The 18,925-nt window shown below is 40.2% G+C and overlaps 1 protein-coding gene across 1 annotated transcript; it reads right to left on the bottom strand.

Annotated features, from left to right (window-relative positions):
* Positions 1–87: 87 nt before the first annotated feature.
* tex2l (testis expressed 2, like) lies at positions 88–18,739 on the bottom strand. The gene is given in 12 exon segments (XM_060938940.1): positions 88–744; positions 922–1,042; positions 1,260–1,472; positions 5,586–5,717; positions 5,984–6,143; positions 6,912–7,011; positions 7,154–7,294; positions 7,730–7,920; positions 9,297–9,567; positions 9,710–9,910; positions 11,385–12,695; positions 18,654–18,739. Coding segments are annotated over 11 exon segments (2,973 nt in total). The 5' UTR covers positions 12,663–12,695; positions 18,654–18,739; the 3' UTR covers positions 88–579.
* Positions 18,740–18,925: the final 186 nt, after the last annotated feature.

The raw sequence follows: 18,925 nt of genomic DNA, 5'->3' as shown, positions 1-18,925 counted from the left end.
ACAAAAACTTCACAGTATGTCGTAGATGCATATAGGAAGCATGTTAAACAGTGAGCCCATCTTCTGCTTGCAGTGAGTTTATAGTCATTTAAACAGAAATATAAACATATCTAAAAATCACTATTGTTTTTATATATATACATTTTACTTTTAGAACTGGGGCAGCATGGTGGTGTAGTGGTTAGCGCTGTCGCCTCACAGCAAGAAGGTCCGGGTTCTGTGTGGAGTTTGCATGTTCTCCCCGTGTCCGCGTGGGTTTCCTCTGGGTGCTCCGGTTTCCCCCACAGTCCAAAGACTTGCAGGTTAGGTTAACTGGTGACTCTAAATTGACCGTAGGTGTGAATGTGAGTGTGAATGGCTGTCTGTGTCTATGTGTCAGCCCTGTGATGACCTGGCAACTTGTCCAGGGTGTACCCCGCCTTTCGCCCATAGTCAGCTGGGATAGGCTCCAGCTTGCCTGCGACCCTGTAGAACAGGATAAAGCGGCTAGAGATAATGAGATGAGGCTTTTATAACTGAACAAACCTACCAAATGCACAGTGATGATGGCGTATTTTCATAAATGGCCACAGAGAGGCACTACTCTAAAGGGAATGAATGGTTCAGGGTGCAGGTCTCACTGAAGCCCAAAGCAGAACAGTGTGAAGGCTGTGCAGGAGAATGCTGAGGTGCTGGCTGGCTCTCCAAGGTTGAGTGCATTAAAGGAAGGTATATGTCATCCATGTTCGGCAAGACAAACACTTTCTGTAGGGTAGTTACAATAAAACATACAATAAAATTTGCAAAAGATATTAAGAACTGGTCTAAAAAATATTTCTATGGACATACAGTTAAGTACATCAATTAATCATGTTCATATTTATGCTGGTGCAAAAAGAAAAGTGCAAAAAGAAATGTAGCAGAAAACAGTAAATATTTAACCTGAAACTCATCTTGAAGTTTTTTCTCAATCCATTCAGTGGCATGACACAAGTTTACTTGCCGCTCCCCCAGTTTTGGCTGAACTCGCAGGTCAAGCTTTGGAGGTACACAGAAACCGTACCTGAAATAAAAAAAATTTAAAAAAAAAATACACCAGCTCTTTCATTAACCATTTTATGAAACATGCACTGTCAGGACAAATGCAATTAGATGGTTATTACATTAGCTGATGGTAATCCAAGGGATAATAAAGTTTGATGTAACTCTGGTTATTAGTTATTTAACATATTTTCAAATTATTAGGATTACCACAGACTGTTTGTGAGTGTGGACTGTACCAGATTCGATCTGTAGGGGGAGGTGGAATGTTGACAGTAAGTTCTCCAGAAAGTTCTTTAACCTCAACAGTGAGCAGCAAAGGCGTGTTTGACATCTCCTCAATCTTCTTTTTGATGTACTCATTTTCTGTAGCCTTCTGGAAGTATTTGGATTTAGCAATTTTGTCAACAAGTTTCAAAATCCGCCGGCCTGTGCTGCCCCCAGCCAAACTGCTGTAAAGAGGAGAAATTAGAGATGTCTGACATCTGGACTGGGTTAAGCATTAGATTCTTTAATCTGGCAGTGTGCATGAAGCACAGAAGATTAAACCTAGCTGTCTCACTGAATTTCACTAAATCTAGATTTGAAAGCAGTTTAAAAAGAAATAATCCATGCATCACCATATAAAAAGCCAATTGGCTTCTGTATATTAAAGGTCATAGGCAACGGTCGGAGGTGAACTGTAGAATATCAACTTTATTGTCTAGAACAGACCTGGGCATTTTACGGCCCGCGGGCCGCATCCGGCCCTTTGGTTCATTCTGACCGGCCCACGTAAGGTTAATTAGAAATTACAAAATAAACGTATTTTCTAATTTTACCTCATGCATGGACTGAATGTGCATTGCTTTTATTTTGAAGTTGTGTTCAACAAAAACGCAATGCGCGCGACATGAACATGACATGAAATCCCACGAAACCTAAATCCCGCGATAACTACTTCCATAATTTGTCCAGACCAACCACAAACTTGTACGTCATCCTTCAAACGGTCCAGCCAATCACAGTGTGATGTCACCAGCAGGCACCGAAGCCCGAGCTGATCTGTAGATCTGATACCTACACCGAATCGACTGATGATCATCTGTCAGCTGTGCTTCGCTTTTCCACCTCAGACATTCAACCTGACTCTGATGCACTCGTTAAAGACCAACAGAGACTAGAGTTCTCTCACTGAACAAATAAAAAACTGAAAAACACCAAATGAGGTGATTAGACTACAAATGTGGGCATCATTATTATAATATGATGCATCTTGCTTGATATTTGGAGTAGAAAGACAATATTGTGATGTCTTTATTGTGTTTTGGGGTGAATGTGACTGAAAAAAAATGGTACAAACGTTCACATTTTGTTAACCATTGTTTTGGGAGGTGGCACGGTGGTGTAGTGGTTAGCGCTGTCGCCTCACAGCAAGAAGGTCCGGGTTCGAGCCCCGTGGCCGGCGAGGGCCTTTCTGTGTGGAATTTGCATGTTCTCCCCTGTCTGCGTGGGTTTCCTCCGGGTGCTCCGGTTTCCCCCACAGTCCAAAGATATGCAGGTTAGGTTAACTGGTGACTCTAAATTGACCGTTGATGTGAATGGGTGTCTATGTGTCAGTCCTGTGATGACCTGGCGACTTGTCCAGGGTGTACCCCGCCTTTCACCCATAGTCAGCTGGGATAGGCTCCAAGCTTGCCTGCGACCCTGTAGAACAGGATAAAGCGGCTAGAGATGATGAGATTGTTTTGGGAAATTTGATTGAATAAATGACATTTTTTGTAAGGCAACCTCGTTTTTTCCATACTCTTACCAGTCTTAGCAGCTTGTAAAAATAATGTTATTTATTGCTTTATATAAAGAAATACAATTAATTTTATGCAGAATTTAGTTCAGCCTTTTGGTCCGGCCCTCCACAAAATTTTCTGTTTCTCATGTGGCCCCATGGAAAAAATGATTGCCAACCCCTGGTCTAGAAGAACAACCCAAAAAGCGAATTCAATCTTCTTAGTGTCTAATTTGCACCTTAAAATTGAATAAAATGGTTAAAATATACTGTTTTGCCCAATTTCCGAAGGTTTGTTTACATCTCACTTATGGGCACTTTCACCACCAGGGGACCGTCGTCGTGACGTCATTTAAGCCAAACAGACCAGGAGCAGTTATGTTTACCTGTGAACTGAGCACACGTGTACGGACTTTGGTCGTGAGAGGTTGTGTAAAATGTCTGATAGCGATTTTGAAGTAGGAACTCTCCAAATTGAATATCGAGAGGTGAAACCATATATGTATGAACCTATGGCCTTTGTGAAGCAATCTGTGAATGTGGCTCACTGGTTTGACCGTGCGGCCTCAGAATCGGACAGCGACTCGGCCGACTCTGATCGCGGTGACCCCAGACCTCAACAAGACTCACGCCCAAACGATTTATCCTGGTAATTATGATAAATTCTTACTTTCGTCGTAATACTAAATAAGAGCCCTTTTGAAGAATAATTAAACCGCCCTCCCTAGTGGATATAGGTAAAGATTACTTGACAGTGCATCGGTAGGCCACATTAGCCTGCCATTCACGGCATTATACTATTTATAGCTATTCTAAGCGAGGAAATATCCCTTTGTCTCATTTCCACAATGATTGTACAGGATCCCTCAGGATTCTTGACTTGTCAATTGGAAGCAAAAGTAAAAATGTTTACCTCCAATCTTCTCCTTTTTGCTTGAGCGTTGCTGGTCCATTTCTTCTTTGACTGCTTGATTTTGTTTCACGCGCACAATCCACTCTCTCCACTTCGTCTCCTCTTCCAGAAAAAAACAACCCTCTGGTTTCACGTGCACAATCCACTCTCTCCGCCTCTTCTCCTCTTCCAGAAAAAAACAACCCTCTGGCTTCACGTGCACAATCCACTCTCTCCGCCTCTTCTCCTCTTCCGGAAAAAAACAACCCTCTGGCTTCACGTGCACAATCCACTCTCTCCGCCTCTTCTCCTGTTCCAGAAAAAAACAACCCTCTGGCTTCACACGCACAATCCATTCTCTCCACCTCATCTCCTCTTCCAGAAAAAAACAACCCTCTGGCTCCACACACACAATCCATTCTCTCCGCCTCTTCTCCTCTTCCGGAAAAAACAACCCTCTGGCTTCACGTGCACAATCCACTCTCTCCGCCTCTTCTCCTCTTCCAGAAAAAAACAACCCTCTGGCTTCACGTGCACAATCCACTCTCTCCGCCTCTTCTCCTCTTCCGGAAAAAAACAACCCTCTGGCTTCACGCGCACAATCCATTCTCTCCACCTCATCTCCTCTTCCAGAAAAAAACAACCCTCTGGCTCCACACACACAATTCATTCTCTCCGCCTCTTCTCCTCTTCCAGAAAAAAACAACCCTCTGGCTTCACGCGCACAATCCATTCTCTCCACCTCATCTCCTCTTCCAGAAAAAAACAACCCTCTGGCTCCACACACACAATCCATTCTCTCCGCCTCTTCTCCTCTTCCGGAAAAAACAACCCTCTGGCTTCACGTGCACAATCCACTCTCTCCGCCTCTTCTCCTCTTCCAGAAAAAAACAACCCTCTGGCTTCACATGCACAATCCACTCTCTCCGCCTCTTCTCCTCTTCCGGAAAAAAACAACCCTCTGGCTTCACGCGCACAATCCATTCTCTCCACCTCATCTCCTCTTCCAGAAAAAAACAACCCTCTGGCTCCACACACACAATTCATTCTCTCCGCCTCTTCTCCTCTTCCAGAAAAAAACAACCCTCTGGCTTCACACACACAATCCATTCTTTCCGCCTCGTCTCCTCTTCCAGAAAAAAACAACCCTCTGGCTTCATGCGCACAATCCATTCTCTCTGCCTCGTCTCCTCTTTCGGAAAAAGCCAACCCTTTCACTCTGCCTCTTCTCCTTTTTTGGAAAAAGCCAACCTACTCACTCCGCCTCTTCTCCTTTTTCGGAAAAAGCCAACCCTCTCGCTCCGCCTCTTCTCCTTTTTCAGAAAAAGCCAACTCTCTCGCTCCGCCTCTTCTCTTCTTTCAGAAAAAGCCAACTCACTCGCTCCGCCTCTTCTCCTTTTTCGGAAAAAGCCAACCCACTTGCTCCACCTCTTCTCCTTTTTCGGAAAAAGCCAATTCTCTCACTCCGCCTCTTCTCCTCTTCCGGAAAAAGCCAATCCACTCTCTCTGCCTCTTCTCCTCTCTCGGAAAAAGGTAAAAACTTCTTCCTGAACTGGTCCTGTTGATACAGTTCACTGCACAACAATAAGGCATGTTTTTTTTTTTTTTGAAAATTCCCGAACGCATGTCTGCAATCAAGCTGAATGGCAATGAAAATACACGGAAGTGGACTCAACTCGAGCGGTTTGTTTGTCTTAAATGACGTCACGTGCCGAGTGGTCACAAAAATAGCCAAACAGAAAGTCGCCGTGATCCACACTAACTTATTTTAATTATTACTTATTAACAATTCTTCTTGGGACCAGAATAAAATTACAGAGAGTTTTTTAACATATAAAGTTTCAAATGTGCATAAAATTAAAACCGTTGCCTATGACCTTTAAAGAATATTTTTGATGCTTCAGTAACCTCTCAGCACCAGGAACAGTGCCCTTCTCTCCCTGAGTTTTCGGAGGCTCATGGGAATAAACTTCCTCTTCATCAGATGATCCTGCACTTGAGGATTCCTCATCACTGTCAGCCAGTACAGTGAGTTTAGACCTAAGGAAAGCCACAACAGTCAGGCAATAAGAATACAAAATTTTCTGTTATCATGTGATGATAGGCAGAGAGTGAAATGAGCAGTTCTTCATTTTATTAAATGATGAAGCTAATTTCTGGGCTAGAAAATATAATAAAAAAGTAAACCATATCCTGAAATGAAGAATCCAGTGATCCATTGTATAGCCATACTGCAAATCATAGTTTCTCTAAGGAATATTTAAATTTAGAAATATTATGAGTCTAGGCAATATTGCAAACTGTACCTTTAGAAGTGTTCAGCACAAACTAACCTTGCATGGTCCGGCTGCATCTCTTTGACTGCTTTCGGAGCTTCTTCCTTGCCCAGTTTTGACAGGTTAATCTTTGTCTCTAATGTCATCTGCAGGGCTCCTGTGTACTCAATACTCAACTGGAGCCATAGACCTCATATTGAGAAACACATAATACAGTGATAACCTGCAATGGCATTTATAAATATATACACATTTAAAGCTTTTTCTCTCATAATTTAAGCCCTGAAACTCCTACATTCCTCACCGTCATTACTACCGGTACATACCTGTCCTATTAGTTTCAAAGTAACTACTGAATATTTTATTAAAATGAAAAGGAATAACTAAATTCTAAAATGGGATTTTTAAGGCTAATTGTTTGTGTGAGTTAAACGATAGCAGAATAAACAGTCATTATATTCCTCCAAAAACAATCAATACATGGAGCAAAATTAAAATAACATAAATTAAAGCTTAATCAGGGTCCTGATGGAAATGATTAGAGGACTGTGATAACACAGACCACAAATGACAAACTATTACAGCGGATTATGAGGCCCAATCACATGATAATGAGTGCAATCAATCTGTGAGTGGGATGATGTGTGATTAGAACAGCAGGACCGTGATGCACAGCATTGCATAACAACTGCAAATCATCAGGCACAGAGCAGCAAAAGTAACACACACACCTTCTCTTTCACAGAGAAAATATATTCTGTACATCTTCAACCACTACAGAGATTGTCAATAAACAATCATATGCACAAATACATGATACAGCCAAATGTTTGTGGACACCTGACCATCACATTCGTATGTGTTCTTATGCACAGATAGTCAACCTTCCTTCCTCTGTGTGAGAAAACATCTCATCTGTTCCTGTAAGATTATCTGTTGAGGCTTGTTCATCACTCACCTCTGGCATCGACCTGTGGCTGAAACAAGCCTGTGATCTGGGGCATGCAGGAGCCCATAGAAAGCTCAGTTACAGTCAGTCCATTCATGAAGCAAGGCAACTGTGGTGGAGAAAGTAATACATAGCAGAGTAAAACAACTGACGTATCTGAAGAACAATAATCCATTCCTTGTTAACCTTTACAATAACTTGATTAATTTTGATGGAACACTACTATTTTTGGTGAGCTTTTTGTAGCTTACTCTTATTTTGCTTAGCTTGCACTGAATCTTGTAAACAATTTGATCAGACCAGTACTTCTCACAGAGGAAATCCCAGAAGATACGACCGATCAGGGCATTAATCCATACAGGCTGCATGCCTTCTCCATGATAACATACATTCTAGAGTAAAGAAACAAAATGAGAACTTTAACAATAATAATAATAATAATAATTATTATTATTATTACAGTTCTTGAAAGGTCAAACACATTCATTGTCCCCTGAAAGCATTTGCTGTTCTAATTAAAAGATAAGCGTGACAAAGTTATTATACAATTAATGCTGTATAGCCCTGAGATGGACTGGCGACCTGGCCAGAGTGCACCCTGCCTCTCACCCGAAGTGAGGTGAGATTAGCTTCAGCTTCCTCTGCAACCCTGACAGATAAGCAATATAGATAATGTTTGGATGGATGGATGGATGGATGATGCATATTATCAATGCCCATATTCACTACTGATTTCTTTGGCTGTATATACATAATCGTTTCTTAATTGTATTCAACTGCAGTAGGTCAACTTTAAGAGGAATTGGACAGGATTTATTTTTGCAGACCTGATCGTTTTCTGTAGGAGTGCCTTTTTTGCTGTCATGGCAGAAGCATGGTGAAGATTTGCCCTGGCCTGAAGAGATGAGATCAGTCATGTAGGTGGTGTAGTCATAAGCAGACATCGATGAGATATTCTCAATGCTGCCAGTGACCTGCACTGAACTAGAGGATTTTGCCTCTTGCAATACAGGCACATCTATATGGGGAGAAAAATTACTGAGATGATTAACAGGATTGTATGAGCACAGTTATATAGGCATTTGAACAAAATCTAATTGACACTGCATGCCTGTATATTTAACACAAGAATTTTCTTTTATCACATGAAGTCCCTTTGGTCAGTAAGACATCTATAATCCCTATGTGTAAGAATTTGGCCACCTGGCAAATTCATACTCCACATTCCAAACAAATAGGGGGCAGTATATCACCAGAAAGGTAACACTGCTATCTTATAATCTTCATGTGTGCCATTAGGTTAGAGTTTATATTATAGCTTGCTTAGTTCAGTTTTATAAAGAAAACATCAATAGTGCAGTGAGGTGTAGCGTATATCTCATGAAGTGACAATGACTCGTGACCTTTCCAACAATACTAGTTGCTTGTCTATGCGAGAAAAGTTATTTGGAATTTATCAAATTGAATCATAGTGACTACCTGCATACAGCGCTGCCTCCATCTCCACACACACCTTGTTTGAATTACTCATGAACTCGTCATTGCATAGATATGAAACACATTGTAATGATGCTAGTAACATGCGTACAGGATTTTTACAGACCAAAATTGTTGATCTGGTTTTTAAATCACAGCAAATAAAACAATGGCCTTTATATCCGTGACACGTGTTTTTGCAAATTGCTAAGTCAGCTTGTGAATAAGCATTAGTACATCTTCCACACAGCCACTGCGAAACTGTTCATGAGTTACATGATTTGTAACTTTTAAACTCAAAGTGTATGCACTCAGTACAAAAATGAGGTCAGGGTCTTTAATCCACTGTTTGTTCAAATACCATTGCTTGGAACTGCGATTGAGTTTCTTCAGGTTCGGTGCCTTAACTATCTCTTTTCCCTTCTCTAAAAATAAATGCAAATCCATGTTTCGATACCTGGATCCCGCTTGTTTTTTTGTGTGTGATGACATCATGTGCACAACTTCTCTTTCAATAGCGATCAGATTGGGATGCTACAGTGACTCACTATCACCTCTTCAGGTACAAAGTGGTATTATGAGACGGACAGTGGGTCTTGTCTCGAGGCTAGCTGGTTAGCATGCTAACTTCAGGAGATCTCTCTGCAGCACAATACATAGATGTCTGACATAATGCCAAAGCTGATATTTCTTCACATTCTGTTGATAATTGTTGCTACCTTTTTAATGTTTTAAACTTAAATTCTTACACATAGGAACTTTTTAAAATGTACATTGCTTTTCCTCTTAGTTTCAGTAAAGCTACTGAACAATTCATACTAGCATAATAAGAATACTAGAATAATAAAACGAATAACTGAGTCCTAAGCCAGGACACTGATATTATCACTGCAGAATCACAGACACTGCAGCCCTTACCAGATTCATGCTGGCCTTCGTTTCTGTACATGGATGCTGTGCAAAGGTGATGGAACCACTCCTCTTTCTCCCTTCCTGTTCTGGCAAAGAGGTAGAGTGTGATATTATGATTGGTTTTAGATGGAGAGAGTGCTGATTTCTCATTGAAATGTGGGTCCTGTTGATCATCAACCTCCTCTGTTAGTTCCTCTGCCCTTGCAACACTGATGCATATGGGATACTTCCTGTTCCACACTCTCTTCCGTGCCAGGGATGGAGGCAACAGGAACACCTATTGGCAAAATAACAACTTTCATGTTCTTGTGTATTGTTCAGTCAGAAGGATATGCAATCAAACAAGTGACACAACAGGAAACAATGCTGTCGTGGTCTTGAGTTCAGAAGGATGTTATAATAAGATGTGGAGCACAGACCTTACTGCCATCCAGGTGAAACCTACGAGAGTGGGTGAAGCTTTGATCATAAAACGGCTCATTGAAGGTGGCCCACCGGGGGATGTTGCGGCTGGGATAGTCCAACTGAATACATGGCCCCTCCAGTGTCACATAAACAGAGTGCATCAGAGATGGGTGGTATGTTTCTGGATCATATGTGTACATCTCATTAATCCAGCCCTGAAATGCAAAGCAGGTTTTCTTCCATCTTCTATCTCAACATAAAAAATAAACCACAGGGTTACCACTGCAGCATTCTCTACCGTGTTTTAGACACTTCTCAATGTTTATCAATTTATAAAAATAGTTTAAGGGGCTTTGGTATGAGACTGACTTCAAAACAATTCAATCAATAAAGGCAGACATGTTAAAGAGCTGTCACTTCTCTTTAAAAGCAGCATCTGGATCTGACAGGTCGTGGGTGGCTGCTGCTCTGCTGGTGTACAGGCTGAATCCCAAAGAAGAACAATAAAACTTCTAACTGCATATTCTGAGAAGCAGTACATTGTGATATAAATTAATAAAGCTCCAAGGATCAATGCTGTGGAATTAGTAAAAATAAAGCCTGTCTGTCACCTTGGAGGATTTACAACAGCTTTTTTGTACTGGAGATCCTCAAAAATACCAGAGATTACTGTCTTGTGGTGCGGTGATGTATATTATGCGGCATAACAGTACACTATTGGAAAGAACAGTTAAATCTGACACCCTAAAATATCCTTTAGTTTGTTCCCTTGGACACCTTGTAACACAGAAGTTTTCAAAAGTTTGGTTCCAAAAAAGCTATATCCACACCATTAATCATTAGGCATATAACGATATATCGTGCAACGATAAATCACAATACAAATTTATGACGATTTGAATTTATGACATAAAAAACGAATTCCGATTATTCGTTGCATTATGGGACTGCGTAATTGCTTAGTTTTTCTTAGCCGTAATTGTATTGTTTCTACAACAGAGTAATGTAAAATGGGGGAATGCATGTGACTTGAGTGCAGGTGGAAGTTACAATGCTCTAATGCCCTGAGGGGAAGAAAAAAAAAACCACAGATCTAAAATGGGAAAGAGTTGTTGTAGGTTTGACTGTACAAACAGATCCATCAAAAATACAAGCTATCTTTATACAGACCGGGGAAAGCTAAAGAAAAGAGAAAATGAGAATTCATTGTTTTGTGTTTAAGCTGACTCTACAGCCTTCACAAATGTTCATAAATGGCTATTAGGAAATGGCCTATTTATGAAGGCTTTCATTTTTAATAAAATGAATATTTTTGTTAATAGACTATTGTATTTTATTCCAACCTTTACAAATGTGGGTAAATAATTATTGTTGGTTATTAAGAAAATGAACAAAAGTTGTTTTTAACAAAAAGGAATATTTAAGTTGAAAAAAAATAGGTAAATAAATGTTGCATTTTTTGGTAATAAAATTTTCTTCATTTAATTTTTTTCAAAAATATCATGGGAAAATCAAATCATGAGCCCAGTATCGTGAACTGAACTGAATCATGAGTGAATGGTTACTTGCCTATTAACCATCCAAAGAACCCTTGAGGAATTATTTTTCTAAGGGTGTATAAACTTTATTTGTTTTACAACAGTAGTATCAAATTAACAGGAACATGTTTTTTTTTTTTAATCAAATTACCTGAAGTGTCTTCTTTTTTCTCTCACTCTGAATCCAGTCATATGTGTTCTGATTAAACCTATTTGAGAGACCGGAATAGGGATGTCTGGCCAGTCCTACTTGGATAAGGAGGAGCCCCAGGATGAAGCCAAATGCCAAGCCAACAAATATTCCAGACCAATAAGAGGACAAAGGCAAGATGAAATAGCAGTATGACAAAACAGCAACACAGCTAAGACCCATCCCTGGGACTGGAGAACAGGGCTGCTCTGATGTGTGTTCAGCTGCCAGATCACTTTTATTTGTTACATTTATATTGTGTGCAGCATCGTCATGTGTGCAGATCTCAATGGGCTCTTCACCCTCCAATTTGCTGAGGTGATTGTGCGAATGGCAGGATCTGCAGTGAATACATTTGAGTCTCACAGGCTGATTAGACATGGCCAGTCCCTCACATACTATTTCCTTACAGCTTCTCATAGGAGTCTTGGTCACTGAAAGCTCACCACTTGATCTTCCAAGCCCTTTAGAATAGAAAGAATCAATGGAACCTGTGCTTTTCTGTTGCTTAAGCCTGCCCATGCTGTCCTCACGCATGATCTTACTGAACACACTGAGAGGCTCATGCATGGCCTCAGTGAGTTTCCGACGAGTGTCTTCTAGCTCCACTTTAAAAAAGCCTGTTTTGGCCTCAGTTGGGGAGAGATCAACAGGAGATGGAGGGGCAGTGCGAGAGTCTCCATTATGGCCTTTAGACTGCGTGAGCTGGGTCCACAGGTGCAAGCTGAGCTTAGAGTCTGAATTGGATTGGGACACTTCAGGATTGCTGCGAGAAAGCTCAGTGGAGATGGACTTCACCAAGCTGATGAAAGGCTTGGGCTTGAGTGATGAAGTGTCTTTCAACTCCAGCTCAGTGGACAGAGACTTCACCAGGTTAGCCAGAGGCTTGTGGGTGGGGGAGAGGAAGCCCAGACTGGAGGATCTGGAGGATGAGCAGTCTTCAAGGGATCCTGGTGAAGATGGGGACAGAGGAACATTGAACACTGGAGAGTGGAGAGCCCACTCTTTGTTTTTATCTGTCTGCATGTCACTGGAAGATGGCTTGGGATTGAGGAATTTCTGGTTATTCCTGTCAAGTGTGACGATAAGATCAGTGCCTTCGAGACCATCATCCCATTCACCCTTCGTGCTTGTTAGCTGGATGACAATACCACTCCTACCAGACTTGTGCTGTTCAGTCCACGGTGTTGGGTGTTCAATCTCAGTGGATGTCTTGTGGCCTATTTCATTTCCTGCCATGCTTCTTATCTTTTTGTGGCACACACAAAGCACCTTCATGTCAGCAGAAAAGACAAAATAGACCGTCAGCTACTTTGCCTTACAAATATGCCATTATCACTTCATAGTAATGCTTCCATTTATTATACACCAGCATTTTTTTAAGATAAGCCACTGAAAATTATTGCCTGGGACTAGGTTATTACATTCCAATTTACCTTTTTAATATAAGTATTCAATAATAAAAGTATTGAATGGATCTCTTTCTGATATAATGTACCTGTCTGTCACCAAAAACAATATGATGTCATGGGTAGTAGTAACTTAGTGGTTAAGACACTGGATTTCTGAGTGGAAGGTTGTGAGTTCAAATCAAAAGGAGATATGCAGAACCTTTATTTTTAAATAAATTTCTGAGTGGATAGTATCTCCATCCTTGACTCTTGTATGCTGCATAAATGGGAATAAAAAATATATATTTTTGAGAGTTAAACTCGACCGCAAAGTTGGCATTCAAGCTGCCCCACTGAGCCAACCAGCCCTGACTGCGTGACGTCACAGTGGTAACCGGTTTTAAGGCTGAGGCCTTTGACAGCTATAGACCAAAGCTGGACTTGGCAGGTGAGAGTGGTTGCAATGGCCTCTTTGTTCAGATTTACTGGAGATTCTTCAGATTCCCCAGATAGTAATACATCTGACTGTGATAGTCGAAACTGGAATGTGTGTACATGCTACTGCTATACACATAGAATTGTATCAGTTCGAACCATCGGAAAGTGAATCCGATAGTAACATGTCGGCCACGGAGGCCCCCACCTTGCACCCAATTCCGTCTAGAGAATTGGATGCAATTGAACTGACAGTCTCATGTGACTCTCATTAAAACAGGATAGGTGTTATAACTTATGCAACATACATGCATTTTCACTGATAAAACATAAAAGGCTAGTTAAATAACCAGATGAACTGAGACAATCACATTCTGACGCTGTTAGTATTTTGCTGGGATTCGAACCTGGTTCACTGGTGTGATAACCCAGCAAACCCCCACTAGGCCGATGATGCAAATGTAGAGGCGTGAGGCAGAAGTAGAAAAAGTATCAAAAAGGTTTATTTACAATATATACAGTCCAAAAGAAATAATCCAAAACGCTCAGAAGATGAAGGGAAAAATAAGAAATATCCAAAGTACAAAAGTCAAAACAAAAGCCAAAAAAAAAACAGAAAAGAAAAGGCAAAAATACCAACACTCAGAAGATCCAAAAAACAGTAAATACTAGGTCCAAAAAGTCCAAAAAAGAAAAGCAAAGAGTAAAACCAAAAAGACAAAGGCAAGGAACACGGTACAGAGGAAACTGGAGCTAAACATAACAGCACAAAGACTCCGTGACAAGAGGACTGAACTCAGGGGTATAAATACACAAACTAATTAAGGGCAGGGCAGGAAACAGGCAATAAGACAAAAACAAAACACAGAACACAGTGGTGACCTCTAGAGGCCAAAACAAACATGACCAGAAAAGGAAATAACAGCGGCTTCTAGAGGCCAAAACAGTCCCAGTCCTAACAGATGCAAATTAAATTATCTTATACTGGTAACTTAGGCTACGTTCACACTGCAGGCTGAAGTGGCTCAAATCCGATCTTTTCGCCCATATGTGACCTGTATCCGATCTTTTATTGACAATATGAACGACACAGATCCGATTTTTTCAAATCCGACCCAGGCCGTTTGGATATGTGGTGCTAATTCCGATTCCTATCCGCTCTTTTCATATGCGACTTCAGTCTGAACCGCCAGGTCGCATTCATCCGACTTACACGTCATCAACAAGCCACAAACGTCACTATTCTGCGCTGAAGTAGGCGGCGGGTCTCTCAAAAAAAGTTACAACAACATGGCGCATAATCACGGGCGCAGATAGAGGGGGGGACTCGTCATATTTAAATTCACCTCGTTCGGTCCCCCCTACTTATAGGGAGGAAAAAACATCTATGCTGTTTTTCTTTGCATAAGGCAAACCTCACGGAAAAATCAAAAGACTAATTACCATTCGGTTTATTGAGGTGCACAGCAGTACATACATATAGTTGCAACAACTCACATAAAACAAAACAAAGACTGATATTCGGTTGGTTGAGCTGCGCAGACTGCACAGGTTGCGAGCTCGAGCTTGGTTGCTATGGTTACTAACAACAAGTTTGACAGGCATATCGGGGTTGGGGTTGGTTTGCTGGCAGCTTTGTCCCCCCCCCAGTTTTTTGTCCCCCCCAGTTCAAAAAACGTATCTGCGCCCCTGCGCATGACATCAATGCGAGGGACGCTTCGGGCTGTGAAGGTTCTGAATCTTCTCAATGGAAGGACGCAGAGGTTAGGGAGCTGATTTCCATTTGGGGGGATGCAGCTATTCAAGCTAGATTGGATGGGTCATACCGCAACCGGGCGGTTTTACTTCCGTAAACACTGGCCATGCTCACTGCGTGTGACGTCGTCGTATCCTGCAGTGCGCATGCGGAACACTTTTAGGTCGCTTTTCATTCATACTGAGGATCACATACAAGTCGCATATATTTGTTAATGTGAACGACCTCACAAAAAAATCGGATTTCACAAAAAAATCGGAATTGAGCATTAAGCCTTGCAGTGTGAACGTAGCGTTAGATACACAATGCAAGTTACATGTATTAATCTAAATGCAGGTAAAAAACGAGTGTTGTTGTTGTGATGTAACCAAATGAGAGTCGCATCTTACCCATCTGTGTTCTCGCTTCTTGAAGGCCGATCTTGTGGCTGATTGTTTTGAAATAAATCTGACTTTCAGTTCTTCGTTCAGTTCTTCATTCATTCGCTTCTTCCATGTAAGGGAGAGATATTGCTGCTAAGGCAAGCATATCCAGTGGGGTGGGGGTGGGGGGATAAAAGCATATGCAGCAGAGAAATCTGACGACTGCTCCACCCATTTTCTCCATACTGAGTACTCCGCCATTACTGCTCAGCTCACACTCCGGGAGAACTGGTGCAACTGAACTTACTTTCCTTTTCTTGTAGTTTTCTTTTTCTTAAATTGTTGGTACTGCACCCTCTTTCAATACGGGCTTATAGCCAACACTCCTCAACAGATCAGAGGTTTCGTACGAGTCATCAGTAAAATGTGCCCGTGAATTTCTCGCAAAACATGTCCAAATCTTTGCTGTTTGAACATTCTTGGTCCATGAATGCAACACAAATCCGCCTTCTGTCGTGTTGCTGCACCCACCAGCAACACATCTACATGGCATTGTGATAAATTAGCTCAAAATGGAGGCTCGAAGTTGCAGTTAGTTCTGTGTTTTAGTATAGCGAAAATGGCGATGAGACTGATAGCCTTCCTGCTGTGACGTCACAGATGTCAAGGTCATTCACTCAGACCGCTACCTATATGAATCATTTTAATCATAAAAATGATTATATTAGATTTACTGTTAACGCTTAAAACTATTCTTATGCCATTCTTGAGGTCTCAGGGCATTTATAAACAAAAAGTGAGGCCATGGTTCTGCGTATCTCCTTTAAGTTGCTCTGAATAAGGGCATTTGATAAATGTTGTGTTGTACACAAACATAGAAGGGATTTTTTAAATTGAGGACAGATTTTTTTTAATGATATGAGGACAGAGCCCTTGCTCTAAATTTTTAGAGTATAGTAAATTGTCAAATTAGTGAAAATCAACATCTCCAATTAATATATGAAGAAATAAAGTACTGTGCCAGCAAACTTTGTCTAGGTCTATAGCTGCTGAATTAATGGAGCAGAATTTAATATATCCTCCATAAGCGCCTCTGCCTTATGTTTAGTATGGATGCGTGTTCCATAAAGTACTCAGTAAATTCTGCCCCAAAGGTTTGTTCTTACATTCCATCCTGAAGAAAGCAATCCACAGAGCCTGTTTTCATTTTCTAAATCATGTTATTTGGTGCATGACAGTGCCATTGTGTTTCCTAGCACTGTTGGAAAATGCTTAAGCCATTCAGAATTCATGCTAATTAAATGATTAAGTTTTAAAGGTGGGTGTGTGTGTCACAGAACTAGAACTATCAAGAAAATGGACTAGAAGGTGAATGAAGAATAAAATCAGTGAACTTCCATTATCATTCTGTGTCGATTAACATTTTAAAAGTAAGTACAGAAACTATACTTCGACCTACAAAAGATGGAATAACAGGAAAACCGGGCATCCAGCTGCCACATCAGAATTCCTAATACATGCATTTCTATGCAGCATTACACACTCCTTTGCGAGCATTAGCAGATGTAAGCCATGACTCATTCGCATTATAAGCAACTGACTGTCAATAAGTAAAATTACAAAAAAAAAAGATACAGTCGCAAATGTGATTGGTTAAAATTATAATTGTTACAGATAATAAAACTGCCACAGTTCGCAAAGTACTGATTGATATCTGAGGTATTATATTAATAAGCATTAGATATCCTTTCCTGAGCCAAACGTTGGACAGCTGTTTTAAATCAGTATCAACCTGAGACATTTCTTAGGAGGAAAAGTAAAGTAGAAAGGATCTAATTTTATATGATTCTTTCTGTGGTTTAAGTGGTTATGTTGGTGGTTCATGAAATCAGTGGTTAACTGATTTTACACAACTTTTTACACAACTTTTTACACAAATCATTGAACTCATTAAAATGTTTATTTTTTAACCCTTTCATGCATAAATTATTTATAAATATTTAGAAACATTGTTTTATATTTTCTTTTTCTGCTTAAAATTTCAAGATATATGAATTTTTATTTTTCCTCTGGATGCTCCGGTTTCCCCCCCAGTCCAAAGACATGCAGGTTAGGTTAACTGGTGACTCTAAATTGACCGTAGGTGTGAATGTGAGTGTGAATGGTTGTCTGTGTCTATGTGTCAGCCCTGTGATGACCTGGCGACTTGTCCAGGGTGTACCCCGCCTCTCGCCCATAGTCAGCTGGGATAGGCTCCAGCTTGCCTGCGACCCTGTAGAACAGGATAAAGTGGCTACAGATAATGGATGGATGGATGGATGGATGAATTTTGATTCTTTGTAAATATAATTATAGTAAAAAGTAAAGAAATTGTCCATGAGTTAAAAAGCTAAAGCAGTTTACCTGAAATAATAATTTTTAAAAAATTAAAAAAAAATTTGCATTCAGGTCTAAAATATGTAATATTAAAGACAAAAATGTTAGAAATATAATTTCTGAACATAAAAAATGACAGTTTGGGACTGATGTATGACACAAGGGGGTTTAAAAAAATCTTTTTTTCAATGTCTAAGATGATCAGTAGAGTCTGACAAAACATATATATATATATATATATATATATATATATATATATATATATATATATATATATATATACACACACACAGAGAGTAAATGTTTTGTCAGACGCTGAAAAAAAACCTTGATTTTTTAAACCCCCTTGTGTGTGTGTGTGTGTGTGTGTGTGTGTGTGTGTGTGTATATATATATATATATATATATATATATATATATATATATATATATATATATATATATATATTTACTTAAGTTCAGAAAGCTTGAGAACAACAATAATCTACAGAAGTTTGGGTTAATTTATAGTAAAGTGATTTGGAGATGTTTTACTTTTTCCTAAAATGTAAAAAAAAGAGCCTCAACTGCCTGCCCATCTGTTTGCACTATTCAAAAGGGTTAAATCCATAAATGCAGGGCTAAAAGCAGCATGTCTCCACCAGTCGCTTCCCTCAGTATTGTCCTGTTCCCTTTCTATCATTTTGACTGATAATTAAGATCCCAATCCAAATAAATTGAAAATGTGGACGCATTTGTGATCATAATCACCATAAACAGGGAAACGATCACCTCCTGACATGTGAATATTTTTGAACAAAATAAGACTTATCAAATATTAAAATAACAGTTCATTGTGCACATGATTTCATCTGATTTAAATCAATAGCAGTAACAGGGTCTTCCCCATGGGGTAACAGGAGCGACTTACCCAGATCCAGATCCAGCACAGAGCCTTACGCGCTCATGTCTTCTGAACTCTGCTCTCATCTTCCTGTAAAACACACCTTCACAAAGAGCATCGTGCTTTTCCAAAAACCGGAATCTAACCATGATTTGATCTCATTACAAACTATGATTCTGGCAAACGCGCGTAAAGACCTGGGAAGGTGTGTTGGGAAAGTCCGCAGTGTCCCTCCCGAGCGCTTGATATTAGAAAAAAGAAAAGAAGAAATTACATCACGATATTTAACAGATATTTAA

This window comes from Neoarius graeffei, chromosome 14, assembly GCF_027579695.1.
Source record: "Neoarius graeffei isolate fNeoGra1 chromosome 14, fNeoGra1.pri, whole genome shotgun sequence".
NCBI classification, from domain to species: domain Eukaryota; kingdom Metazoa; phylum Chordata; class Actinopteri; order Siluriformes; family Ariidae; genus Neoarius; species Neoarius graeffei.
Note: the sequence above shows the minus strand (reverse complement) of the source record. Positions and strands in the feature narration are given on the sequence as shown.